Here is a 14,547-nt window from a genome sequence, read left to right as displayed (position 1 = left end):
ATTCTACTGCAACCACCAAATCTGGTTTCCCACTGATTAGGTGCTTTACTTAAGGGGAGGAATTTGTGGGAAAGATCGGGCAACAAAAAATTCCGACTAAACTACATGAGTATCAGTAGGACTTATTAATGTATTTTTATTTATATGAATTTTTATTTATTATTTTAGTCACTATGGTTATGGGTAGAATTTGTGGACTTGGTAATACACTCCTAACACATAGTCCCACTGAGTACAAAGTGTAAACATTGGATAAGTCAAAATAACTGCACTGCATGGCTTTGGAATATCAAGGTACTGTATTGTGTAAAGATAGAATGAATGAACATCTAGTAGATATTTAAAAGGTGCGAGTTCTAGCTGGGAAAGTTCCTCAACTAGATAATTCCAGTTCATAATTGGTTTTAATTAACATTTTTTTCATATTTTTGTCTGTGCTTTTTAAACAAATGTGGCTGGTTCTATTTCTCAAAATACATGCAAACAAGCAGCTACGTAGTTAGCTATCTCACATTCATATCAATGTACATGGTGGGAATTTAAGCCTCATAACTGACCATACCTCCAGTTTGCATGACTTTCTTTTTGGGCAACATTCCAGCACACACATGTAGTCTAATCCAGATTACAAGTAAATCTTTCAGACAAGCCAATTCTACTGTACTGTTTTTGCAACTGTTAAGAACATTATTAAGAACGTTATTTGTTCAATCCTTTAGGTCCCCTGGTGGTCTAGTGGTTAAGATGCAGCGCTCCCACCGCTGCGCCCCGGGTTCGATTCCCGGTCAGGGAACCATCCCCAGCCACTCTTAGTTTTAAATATCTACTTAGTGCCGGTCCCAAGCCCGGATAAATTGGGGAGGGTTGCGTTAGGAAGGGCATCCAGCGTAAAACATGTGCCAAATCAAACGTGCGGAGGATCCGCTGTGGCGACCCCTAACGGGAGAAGCCGAAAAGAAAGTATAGTATTTTATTTGTTCAATCCTTTAACCGTACTTGGTCACATCCATAATTTACAACTTTCAGACTTGATTTATCAGAAGTGCTTTATAGTGTCATCAAACAGATCCTCTGATCAGAAAGGTGTTGTTATAAATTAATCCAGCAACACAAACAGTATAAATCCAGTGAACATGTAGATCAGGTTTTTTGTAGATTAGCCAAGGGAAGTCTTTGATTCTGGCAAAGGAGATTTTTCTTTTTTACTGTACTTGAATTATATATTCACACTGTATATGAATGAAATCCTTAACACTATGTATCATCCTGCTTCCTTGTAGATCTATATGATAATGCTACATGCTATCTCTGCATACTACCATATCTCACAAATCCTACTATAAACAGAGCTGTCTGTGAAACTTGTAGACTCGAAGCAGTGGAGTTAATCTTCTATTGCAACTCTGAGAGATGCAAAATACAGTTCATGTGCACACTTGTCCAGTACATGCAGAAAACTGTACTATCTCAAATGAAATGTTAACAAATGGCAAGTCAAAAGAGAAGCACCAGAAAACAAGAATAATTCAAGAACATTGTAAAAACTAAGGAGAAATAAAACAAAAGAGGATTTAAGCTTATTCATAATGCATTGTAATTCCAATTGAATGCGAAACTTAGCTGATTCTGAAGATCCAGATCCCAAGCTAACTTTCCCTTAGAACCCAGTTGCTGATCACTGACAGGTGCCTGATGAAACAGTCTTTGTGCACTTAAAAGGATGTGTGCTAGACTATAAATCAACCGATCATCTAAGCATTTGTACTCTTAACACTAGGGAATGTTGAAGAAGTGCTCTTGGCCGTTCTACAGAACAGAATCAAGGCAAACAGGTCAAGAACATTTCAAGCTACATCTAAATGCAATTGAAGAAGCTGTTCCTCCATGCTGCACAACTAGAGAAGTTTTGCATAATGAAATGGACATGGGCTTGAATCAAACCTTTATTACTAATGAAACGTTATCCAGAATCCAACCAAAATCCAAGTTCCAACCAACAATGATCTACTGACTTTAGGTTATGAGAGAGATTTTGGACCTATTATAAATCATATACACACACTTTAGAAAGATATATAGACTTGTGGTTGTCTTTTGTTGCATCCTGCAACCAATCTATGAAGTCTGGAAGCAAAACTAAGTAGATACAGTCTACTCAAAGCTGCTATGTGTATTGTTATTCCTGTGCACTATAGATCAGTAGTGTACGCTAGCTTTCAGGAGGAGCAGGAAGGATGACTAAAGCGTTATTTACCCTTGTTGGCTGCTCGGCTACGGCTGCGTGAGCGGCCCTGCCTCCAGTGCCTGGTGCGAGCCAACAGCCCGTAGTAGTGACACCTCCTCCCCAGTGCTCTCCTCACCACCGCAGACATGGCCTTTCCAATCTCACACACTCAGATACACACTTTTACTCTCTTTCACCCTAGCACAGTGGAGCCCAGTCTCCAGTTTTTCCAGAGCGGATCAGAAAAAATAAAAACCTCTGAGCTTACTGTGGCAGTTCACCTGACACCTCAGATCTCCTGCAAGTTAGAACTGCTCCTGTATCACAGAGAGAACCGAGGAGAGACAAGAAAGGAAGATGAGAGGAACGCTTACTCCTCCCACTGCAAGCCGAGGCCTGAGGGAGAGGTATTTGGTGCGCTCTTGACAACTCCAGGAAGGTCATAAATCACTCCATGAACCTGTGTGTGTAATGCAGAGTCACACTCTACTAGACAATCTAACTAACATGCAATCGCTAACAAAAGACTCAAATCATGTCCAAATATGTTTAATCCAAGCATTTGTTTTGTTTTTTTCCTATCTCTTCCTCTTCCTTTTCAAGGACAATGCGCAAGGTCAGTAAAAACAAATACAATAGGACTGAAAAATACACACAACTCATGCAGCACTCACTTCCTCTGTGAACTCTTCTAATAAATAAAAGTGCATCTGGGGGAGGAACCAGACTACAATTCATTTAGCTTTTATTTCTGAACACAACTTTTGGAGCTTTCAAGTAATTAAAAAGAATCAATTGCGATGATGGTGAGGTAAGCGGAAAAGTTCGAAAGTTGGCTAACATTTGATGGTTATTGACTTTTAAATTACAGCTGCAAAACCAATCAGCGGTTCCCTTACAACTTTGGAATATCAAGATGCACAAATACAACTATCCCCCTGGAATCACAAAAAAACATCATGGTGGAAAGTGCCAGCACTGCGGTTGGTTCGTGGTGCACGAGTTCTAGCCGCGACAGTTCCTTAAACTCAGCTACATCACTCCAGTCAATAATTGGACTGAATTATAGATTTTTTTTTTATTTCATTATTTTGCACCCTCAAATTATTAAATATAATCGATGGTGATGATCGTGAGGTAAGCGAAAAAAGTTTCAAAATTGACTTTTAAACTACAGCCCCCTATTTATATATATTTAGCTGCAAAATCAGTGGTTTATTTACAAATGAAGCATTAGTTCGGATTGAATGGACCCACAACAACGATGGCTGAATATTTATTTGTCTTTTAATAAATAGATTTTTCAAGATGTATACACAGATGTAAAGCGCTACTCATTTACCATGCACGGCCTCAGAGCAAATCTTTCTATTTACTGAGAATTACAGAATCTACTGAATTACAATGAATTTACTGAATCATTAATAAATGGTTTTAATAATCATAAAACTGGTTCACAGTTGCATCCAGTGAATCCCTTCATAGTTACCCTCATCACCACAGAGTATTTTAATTTTATGTAAAAAAAAAAAAAAACTCAATCGTATTAAATCAGGTAGCCTTCAAATTCATTTATTCGAGCAGTTACATCTTTTCACTAAACCAGATGCATTTCTTAAAATTGCAGCTACACTCAAGTCAGGATCATTTATTATGCTATATATATACATTTCTTAGTTAAGTTTGCTTCCAGGTTTGCTCTAGGACTCTATAGATTATTAGCTATCTAACCTAGTGCTAATCCTCATATCAGATCCACTAATAAACACACAGTTTTAGCATCTGGTTGCTTTATTGAGCTGTTTCATCAGTATTAATTAGTGTTTTCCCGAATCAAATCCAGCATGAGCTGAGTCAGAGCAGAGAAGAACCACAGGAAATGTATGCTGTACTGTTGTGCTATGTTCGACTGAAACACACACACACACACACACACACACACACACACACACACACACACACACACACACACACACACACACACACTGAATACTGAACGTGTTATTTATTTATTTTTTTACTGTGCCGTGAAATGACATCGGAACTCAGGCCTTTAAGGCATGTCAGCATTGTGTTTTACGTACACATGCGAGTACACACATTTACTAATGATACTGGAATGTTACACTTATCTCACACTCACAGCACTCTGAGAATGACTGCTGAACACACTGACAGACAGTTAAGAAGTCAGAAACAGCTTGTTCCAGGCTTGATAAATGCAAAAGCAGGCTGTTTAAGAATGAAGGATAATCGTTAGAGATGAACAAAACACCTGCAATGCTGAAGAATGCATCACATTTCAAAACGGTCATGTTGTATTGTTAACACAACCAATTCTGTAGTAGAAACATTACGTTTTATTGATTATTAAATAAGCCAACACTACAATAATTATGAGAGATTATGAGAATAGTTACACTATATTTCCAGAAGTATTGGGCCACATGACCTTTCCTGTTATATGTGGTTCTTTTCCAAACTGTTACCACAAATCTGGAGGCATTCAATTTTACAGGACGTCTTTAGATGCGCTATAATACAATTTTGCATTCACTTAAACTTGGAAACCCAGACCTGTTCCAGCATGGCAATGCCCCTGTGCACAAATTGAGCTCCTGGAGGATCTGGTTTACATGCTTTAGAGAGGAAGATCTTGAGTGGCCTGCTATAGACCTTTGATCTCATCCATACTGAACACCTTTGCGATGAATAGGAAAGCTGTCTGCACCCCAGGTCTCCTCACCTACATCAGTACCTGACTTTCGTAATACCCTTGAAGTTGATGAACACAAATATAATATATATAAGCACACTCCAAAATCTAGTGGAACATCTTCCCAGAAGAGTGGAGGGAAATATAAGAGCAAATTAAGACAAAATGTGGACTGCAATGTTCAAAAATCACATACAGTACCATACTTAAGACCAGGTGACCCAATACTTTTGGAAATATAGTGTATCTGGATCCTATCCAGGAATACTAACTATAACAATTAAAAAAGCGCAGGTTGGAGCAAGCATATTCAAATAATACTAATAATAAAATAATAATAATAATAATAATTACAAGGCGTGTTCTGGAATATGGCAGGCATGTGATAATATCACTCCCCCAAAGATAAACTTTCTTGTAGTGTGTTTTTTTTGTGTCCAATAATGTCAATATATTAAATTACTTTAGGTTGGCATGATGCCAAAGCAGGTAGCATTGCAGCCTCAGAGCTCCCAAGTCCGATACGGTTCAATCTAGACTTCGGCTTGCTGTCTGTGTGGAGTCATTTAGGTTTTCCTAATTTACCGATGGGTTCTCCTCTTTCTTTTGCCCTCCCTAAAGCATGCTAGACACTCTAAATTGCCCCTGTCATGTGTGCACGGTGGATTGGAAATAATCTCCACCTCACGCTGAGTGTTCCCAGTATTGGCTCGATTCCACCATGACCCCTGACCAGAATAACGCGGTTAAAGAAGATGAATAAATTAAATTATTAGCACAGCTTGACTTAGAGGCATCATTACTTCAGGTCAACACACCTGCTGAAAACAAAGAAAATGGCTATGTCTAATTATTGGTGACACAAACACACTTCGATTCTAAACAAGGTTTCCTCACAGGTTCCAGCATTAGTTCAAGTTAATGTTAGAAAAAACTTCGGTTTCCTTCCTGAGAGAAACAAAATCACAGAAATCTGAAACATGCTAGAGGACAGCACAAAGTCTAAACTCAAGGCCCCATTGACCACTATCATACCTTCATGCCATGGATAAAAGATTTTACATAGAGATTAAACATGCTGTGAAGCACCGCTGCATGTTCGGTCTCGCTAAGCTATAACACGCTACATGCTGCCCAGGAGCACAACTGAGCCGGCCCTGGCAATCTCCTACCTTTACAAGAACAGACACGATCAACAAACCCCACTGCACTGATCTGGCAACAAGATCTACTTTAACAGATTTCTATGCTGAAAAAATGTCCTGGTAACAATTAAAGTATTGCTTTGGCTAATTTCCTCTGACTAATTGAGACAGCACATGAAGTGTCCTACGATAGGATTTGAATGGTTTCTGATTTCATGGTGATTTTTGTTTAGTTTTTACAGCAGTAAATCTGAAATGTGACCATTCAGAAGATTTGTTTTATAGCAGATCACACAGATGTGTCAACTGCTATTTAGTGAGGTATTTACTGGCAAATTGCTGTGGTGTAAAAATAAGAAACTCTTCTGGATGTGCTCTTATAGAAAAATGACCAACTTCAGGGTGAAGACAGTAACACCAATTTGGGCTGTATCACAACACTGGGTCACTGATTAACTCCCTATAAACTCAACCCCCGTCAATGAATATTTTTCTATAACATTAAGCTTTGCCATTGATTATGTTCCTATAACTTCAAGTCTCATCATTGAATATTTCCAATATTTCCAATATTTCTCTATGACCTCAAACATCATCATTGATTATTAAATCACATATCATTTTATTTGTCATATACACATTCATACAGAGAATGACATGTAGGGAAATGCTTTTATGACTGTCCAACATGTAATAGAAATATAAATAAAATATAAATTCATTAAATTAATAAAAACTAAAAGTAAATAGTATAGTATAATAGTATAAGTAGTATAAAAGTATAGTAAAAGTATAAAGTATGTACAAAAAAAAATCTGCATTACTGACTCACTGCTCAGCTGCAAAAGCTTTACACCCTAATCAGTTTACTTGAAGCTCGACAGAGTGCAAGGATTACAGAGAATAATTAAACAGTCTAACAGCAGTGTGTGTGTGTGAGAGAGAGTGTGAGTGTGTGAAAAAAGAGGGAACGGGAGGGAGAAATAGAGAGAGAGAGAGAGAGAGAGAGAGAGAGAGAGAGAGAGAGAGAGAGAGAGAGAGAGAGAGAGAGAGAGAGAGAGAGAGAAAGTGAGAGAGTGGCATGGGAACTGATGGATGACGGCAGAGGGTTGTGTTATTGAAATAGCAGTCAGGTGGCAGTATATTTTCTCAGAGAAAAAGCACGGCAGTGTGGCAAGCTGTGCTTTTGTAACTATGACTGAGCAATTCTGCATGTCAAGAGAAGTGGCATAAGCCGGCTTCATTCACAGCGTCAGATTCCTGACCCCTGCATGACCCCCTTGGAGAGAGAAAGAGAGAGAGAAAGAGAGAGAGAGAGAGAGAGAGAGAGAGAGAGAGGCAAAGAGAAATTATGAGACAGAGAGAGGCAAATACAAAAAGAATAGAGAAAAAGGGATGGAGAGCCAAAAAAACCAACAATTAAATGTAGAGAGATGTAGAGAATGAAAAGAAAAAGAACAAGTAAAGAACGTGTAGGCAAGTATGAAAGACAGATAGACAACCCCTCCATTTGCACATTTCTGCAATGCTGTGTTAGTATTCACACTGTCCAAATATTAAAAAAATACAAAGCGAATATTTGTACAGCATATGTTACATTTACCTACGATCCTGAACTTCATTATGACATTGCTGAAAATATTACAAATCTTCTTTGGAGACACATCGGCGGCACATCGCTGCCCGCAAAATATGTAATAATTCAGAAGACAGTTCCACATGTAATAATACAAGACACGCTCCACTTCTGGCAAAAACATATGGCTTATTATGGGATGGAAGTGCGATGCTGTGCGATGTGGAACATGCCAATTAACATTGTGTAATTTCTGTTTCACTTTCCACACAGGAAATAAGCATTATGACGTTCCCAAAGTCCCAATCTTTGCACCCTGTTAGGTTCACATTTATAGACAGAATACTGGTCACATGATTACATTATTTGATGGGGAGAATCCAAAGATACTGGGATTCACCTGCACATGTGTAGTGACCCACACTGTTAAAGGTTATACAGGTATATAAGTGTTATACCTGTTGAAAATTGCTCTGCAGAAGTTTTCAAATGACACCAGAACAATGCCACTGTAGTCTACTTTACCTCGGCTTGACTTCTGGCTATGTCTTTTTTAAGATATGCTGAACCTGTAGTATATTTTGTAGTACAGAATAAAAAAAAAATAAGTCTTTGTAATTTTTATCATGATTTGTTTTCTTTTTTTTTTTTTTCAAAAATATCCATAAAATCATACCAATCCAATTGGTGAGAATGAATTGAAGTGAACTGTAAATATTTAATTGCACCTCAAATTTTTAATCGGACAACCCATTACACCCCTATTTCTAATAGTAGTTAAGTAATCGGGTGATCGATTACTTAATTCCTAAGCCAAAATACACTATATGGACAAAAAGGTTTGTGGACACCTCAAAATTAGTCTATAATATTACTGTAGTTTGTGCTTTCTGAACTCTTGCCACATTTAGTTCTCATTTGCATAATAACCTCCACTCTTCCAAGAAGATGTTCCACTAGATTTTGGAGTGTGTGTTTGCTCATTCAGCCTTAAGGGAGTCGGTAAAGTCACGTACTGATGTAGGTGAGGTGAGAAGGCCTGGGGTGCAGTCAGCGTTCCAATTCTTCCCAAAGCTTCAGTAGGTTTGAGGTCAGAGTTTTATAGAAGAACACTGAAGTTCTTTCTCTTCAATCCATGTAAAGCATATCTTCATGGAGCTGGCTTTGTGCACAGGGGAATTGTCATGCTGGAACAGGTTTATTGTTTAATGCTACCACACCCAAACATCTGATACGGCTGGAAAAAGTCAGATGTCGCAGTACTTTTGCCCATATAACGTATTTTGAATTCTTTACTTGAATAAATTAATTTAGCAAATGCTTTATTTCCATTTTGTCAAATTCTATGCATCTATTTGAAGCGAAACTCGCCTAATGACGACCACGTTTTTGCTAGACATTTTCGCTTGAAATATGAGATAGGAGACATAAAAAAAAAGAAACAAAAAAGATGTTAACGTTGCACTTTTTTTTGCTCATGTGCACAGGATCCACCTCAGTCTCCGAATGCAGCTAAAGGACAGCATCAGTGGAGGACTAAAAAAGACTGCCGCCTTCGCAATGATGAAAGCGTCCACTCGAATAGCATCCTGCTTTGCATACAGACATTAATACAAAGCGTCTGCATATTCGGCGTATCGGCTGCATCCTGCTCAGTACGAGCTCATGGTAAGAGGAGTGAATGTTATATCATAATAAAACAGAGGAAAAGACAAACAACAAGGAGATCTAAAAAAAGCCTTTGCAGAGATCATGTGTTTAAATGCCTCAGACAGCATCCAATCAGAGTCTGGAATCACCCGTGTTTCGATTTCATCGTTAATAATGAATCAGGGGAATGGAGACGAGGTGCACGGGAACAAATCTCATATCAGAATGGATGACTAATAACAGAATTATCATGTAGTTCTGGATGAAACCTGCTTGCCCAAAAGCATAAAAAGCACTCGATCTAATTTCCAACATAACTATGGGGTAAAAATGGAAGACGGACAGTTAACTACCATTAAAAACAACCAAACAAACAAACAGAAGCTGCATTTCAAATCACATCACCAAACATCACCAGTACAAGAAAATACTAATATTATATAGTGGTGTAGTCTATTGCTTATAGCTATGTGGATTGCATGAGGTTTGGGATGTGGACCTGCAAAGTGGGTGGAGCTTAACACTGCTATAAAAAAATAGCATATGATAATAGACAAGAACAGCACAAGAAGCTCTTCTGTGGTTTTAGATATTTGTATTAAAGTTTAATAAATGATGTGTTGAGGGAGATGGGATGCTGAGAAACAATCCGAAAACAGCTGACGTGACAAAAATAGTTTCAACCTGTAGTGTTTTGTCTTAAAGTCCTAATCAGAACAGAAACAAAAAGCAAGCTGTATTAAAAAGTTTCCATTCCTCAGACTTTCCTTCAAACTACAAATTTTCGCCACTTCATAGGTGTTAAAATAAAAGAAAATTATAGAATAGAATGAAAACACATATATGGGCTAGATATCCCACAAGCCACTGCACTCTGACATGTCATGTCACATGACTTTTTATACCCAATGTGAGCTCCTAAAAGTGTGTGGAGATGGGACAAAGTTCCCATCAGGTCCTTCAACAGGCCAACAGGAACCTGATGGTCTCTCAGACTGTGTGAAACAAGATGCTCTGGTCCAATGAAACCAAGATTGAACTGTTTGGCCTCAATTTTAAACGTTATGTCTGGAGGAAACCAGGCACCCCTCATCACCTCCCAAAAGCAGTGAAGCACGGTGGTGGCAGCATCATGCTGTGGTGGTATTCTTCATTTTCTTTTCTTTTTAATACACTTACAAACATTTTGTTTTCACTTTGTCATTATGGAGTACTGAGTGTAGATTAATGAGAAAAAGATTGCAGTTTCAGGCTGCATAATATAAAATAGTTATATATATATATATAAAACAGTAAAGGCGGTCTTTTTTTTATTTTTTTTTGTTTGCTGCTTTTCTTTTTGTAAAATAAAACAATCTTTTTGAGCTCTTGCATCTGCTTCCTTTACACTTCCATACACTACCAAAAAAAACCCTAAAACTAAATAAACCAAACCAAACGAATCTTGGCAAGTAAAAATATCAACAGATATAAGTCCTGATGTACAATTAGCTCTTTCTGGAGGTCCTGGTATTACAATAACACTGGAGTACTCTCAGGAGTACTCAAGTATTCTTGATGGAATAGAAGTCCACCTCACTGCCGCCCTCATGCTTGAGTTTAAAAAATTGAGTGAGTTCCTATTTCAGGGTTAAGGGCCTTGCTCTAGGGCCCAGCAGTAGCAGCTTGTTGAAACCAGCAACTTAACCAATGAGTTAACATTAAACAGCCTGAATACTTATCAGAGGCAAGAAGGCAGTAAAGAGCCATAACTTTTCCTCACGGATATTCATCCCATCACCATAATGTTCTGCATGTTTAGAGCCTTTTACACCAGCGGTCCCCAACCTTTCTTGTGCCACGAACCGGTTTAATGTCAGACACTATTTTCACGAACCGGCCTTTAAGGTGTGGCGGATGAATACAAGAAAATAAAATGATACGACCCGCATAAAAACTGTTATTTTTTAAATATAATAATAAACATAAATTCCACTGTGTTGTTGTTTTGTTTATTTTGCTCGCTTGGGGGTTTGAATTTAGCGGTAATGTATTATGCATTAGCAGCCGGAGCAGCCCCTTTAAGAAGGTAGCGGATGAAGGTAAGACATGTGACCGAGGCATCATGACTTGCATCAAGAGTGAGTGAGTCAAGAGACAGATGTGGTGGAGAGAATCTGGGAATTTTTCAAAATAAAACAGAATCTAATAATAAATAAAACAAAAATAATATAATGTAAGTTATGTATTCTTTCTGTACCAATTGACCCACGGACCGGTGCCGGTCCGCAGCCTGGGGGTTGGGGACCACTCTTTTACACAACCCTATGCACACAACCAATTCCAGGAAATGAACAAGAATTGATCAAGAGGACCTAAAAATATTCCATGCACTTGAATGGCATGGAATTGTGTTTGACCATCTTGAGTAATACAGTATAAGATCCATATTTCCATTGCTCCAAGAACAGATTTTCCTTCAGGAGACAAAGCAAAAAAAGCAAATATGATAGGCTTTCTTTAAGTAGAGCGCAATGATTAACTGAAGGGATGTTTTCTTTGCCAGCTCCTGTGGTGCATGAACAGTTTAGCACCTGCGTAAGTGCTAGGCGTAGGAGGTTGTGTTGGATTTTGAAATGAGCAACATGGCAATATTTATCAATAAGCTGAGGACATGTGGAATACCTACAGGAATATTTATATATAGACCACAGGTGCATTTTCCTACAATGGTTTAGGGCCACATTTGGCACGAAGGATTTTGATCAGTTGATGCCAATGATAGAACTGTAGTGAATGGACATCCGGTGCCACCCAGATGAGGATGGGCTGCTTTTAAGCAGTGGCGGATGAACACTATGATACACTAGGTGAAATATCACTCAAATGATTTGCCTTAAAATGTACTTCAGTATCCAAGTAATATGATTCATTATGGCTATAATGTTTTATTAGAATTTTTTATCATAGTACTGCTGCTTAATCCCCTCAGTTAATGTGACTCTAATGTTACTCTTAGCACACCAATCTGATGATATTAATGAGGCAAACCCTGATTGATATCTATTAAATTAAATTTAAAAAAAGCAAATAAGGCCATGGGTGTTGTTGCAAGTTCAAGTCGGTAGTTTCTTCCATCATTTATTCCTCTCTAGGTGTTCTGCTTGCTGCTGAACTGATGCTGAACTGTAAGCTGGTGATAAGTAAATACACCAAGCAGCAGCGGCTGTTCTAGTTTAAACGAGGCCCCGGGTGAACCACGCCACGGCCCGACATCCTCCCGTTGATTAGTTTCAGCTTCAGCTCCTCTCTGCTTCAGCTACCGTCACTGCATGAGTAAGACATGTTCTCAGATACATTTCTGAAAGCACCTTACATGTATAAATATCACCCTAAATGCATTTATTGCACAATTAAATTTACATGTCATTGAATAAACAAGTCCTTGTCGAATTGTAGCCATATGATATATACAACATCTCTATCCTTATAATCTACAGTATATCTTTAAATTTACCTTTTAAACTGCACTGGAGATTCTCCAATACTGAACTCAGTTCAGGACATTTTCAGTACAATCAGAGAAAACCTTTATGACATTTGTTGCTACACATATTATAATGAACTACATACTATAAATTATAATGTTATGCAAACTAAAATAAATATTGCTGCATAGCAGGCAACCAAGTAAACCTGTGATATATAGTTTTAGCCTATATTATTAAATGCATTAGTCTTTACTCTCCTCATAATAAGATGAACTGCATACACACCTTCATCTTTTGCGCGTTTCCCTCCTACTTCTTTTCTATTTTCTTTTCTGAATTGGGCTACTGAGGGTTTTAAACTTTTTTTTGTCATCCATAATTGTAATTTGGATTCAGCTCTCCTTAGTGATGTGACGTCACCCTACTTCCCCCTCTCCTTTCTGAGTGTATGAGTAAGGGAACGGGTAGTGGGTGAACACTCCGAGTCCTGACCACGTTCATTGACATGATATAATGATTGATGCGACCGCGCAAATGAGCGATTAAATTATTATTTTTGTGCATGGAACCGCCACTGCCAAGTAATAATCAAAACTAGTTTAAAACAGAGCGTGCGCTCTACCCTTATAGGTTGCGTGTTTGACCAGTTACGTTTTTATTCGCTTATAAATTCCACTGATTTTGCGAAATGAGTAAAAAAATACGATATTTGACCTCAGAAAAGTACAATACGTGAAAAATAAAATACTTAAATACAGTAACATATTGCATTTACTTCGTTACTGACCACCGGTTCCTCTCATTATAACATCTCAAAGCTTTTTTTTTTACTGCCACTGGCTCACTTATTAGGGATAAACTTATAGAGGCTAATTTATGTTGCTAATATGTAAATTCAATCTGTTTGGTAACGTAGCTGCTTTGGGACAACGTTCATTGTTAAAAGCATGGAAGCACACAAATAGAACTGAATTAAGTTTCATCCAGCAGACAATCGGATTTAGGAGATATGTATGTATGTATGAATGAATGAATGAATGGATGAATGAATGAATGAATGAATGAATGAATGAATGAATGTATGTATGTATGCATGTATTTGTGGGTATATAATGCCAAGTATCGCCTCATGAGCTGCAGAGGTTTCAGCTCAGAGCTGTTGTTTTGCTGGGAGCACAAAAACACATCTATGACGGTTAATATGAGTGTTGGCTTGTGGGACTTGCAGCGATACAAGCAAACATTCCTGAGTTCTTGTTTCTGCCGTGATGATGAGCACCAACAGGGTCATGAAAAGGACCATTTCGAATGCATATTGAAATATGCTTTCTACAGAACTTTTTAATCATCAATCTTAATGCTTTCCTGATTTCATTAGATGTATTGTAATTAAAAAAGTAACCTTAAATACGGTCTCCATATTGTAATTATGAGTTTAACATTTATTTCGAAACTCAACAATGATTGTACCCTAATCCTGGTTCAGGAACGTTAAAGGAGTTAAAGGTTTACAAGCAGTGCCCCCTTCTGGCTGATGGAGGAACTGCGCATCACATTAAAGTCCACACAACCAGCGAGATCTACGCTCAGTGACACGAAGCAAAAGTTTTATGTAATTTAAAGATCATTTAAAGTTAATTTTAAGCCTATTTTAATTATAAAAAAAATCTTCTCTCATTTATAAATAACAAAACAGAGATGATAATTAAAATACACACCTTTTGTCAGTTTTTAACGTTTATTGATTAATAATAAGAAATCAGAAC

At 37.8% G+C, this 14,547-nt stretch overlaps 1 protein-coding gene across 7 annotated transcripts in view; it reads right to left on the bottom strand.

Annotated features, from left to right (window-relative positions):
* dab2ipa (DAB2 interacting protein a) overlaps positions 1 to 14,547 on the bottom strand; it is a 112,822-nt gene that overhangs the window by 74,256 nt on the left and 24,019 nt on the right. Inside the window, exon 1 of one of the 7 annotated variants that reach the window (XM_083555203.1) lies at positions 2,255 to 2,569. The exons of 5 other annotated variants lie outside the window; for them this stretch is intronic. In XM_083555203.1, the coding sequence (XP_083411329.1) occupies positions 2,255 to 2,372 (118 nt within the window). In that variant the 5' untranslated portion in view covers positions 2,373 to 2,569. Of the gene's footprint in view, positions 1 to 2,254; positions 2,570 to 14,547 lie in introns of those variants that run through there. One more of the 7 variants, XM_083555208.1, reaches the window with a different exon arrangement.

This window comes from Silurus aristotelis (genome assembly GCF_946808225.1).
Source record: "Silurus aristotelis genome assembly, chromosome: 11".
Lineage (NCBI taxonomy): Eukaryota > Metazoa > Chordata > Actinopteri > Siluriformes > Siluridae > Silurus > Silurus aristotelis.
This window is presented reverse-complemented; position numbering and strand designations above follow the sequence as displayed.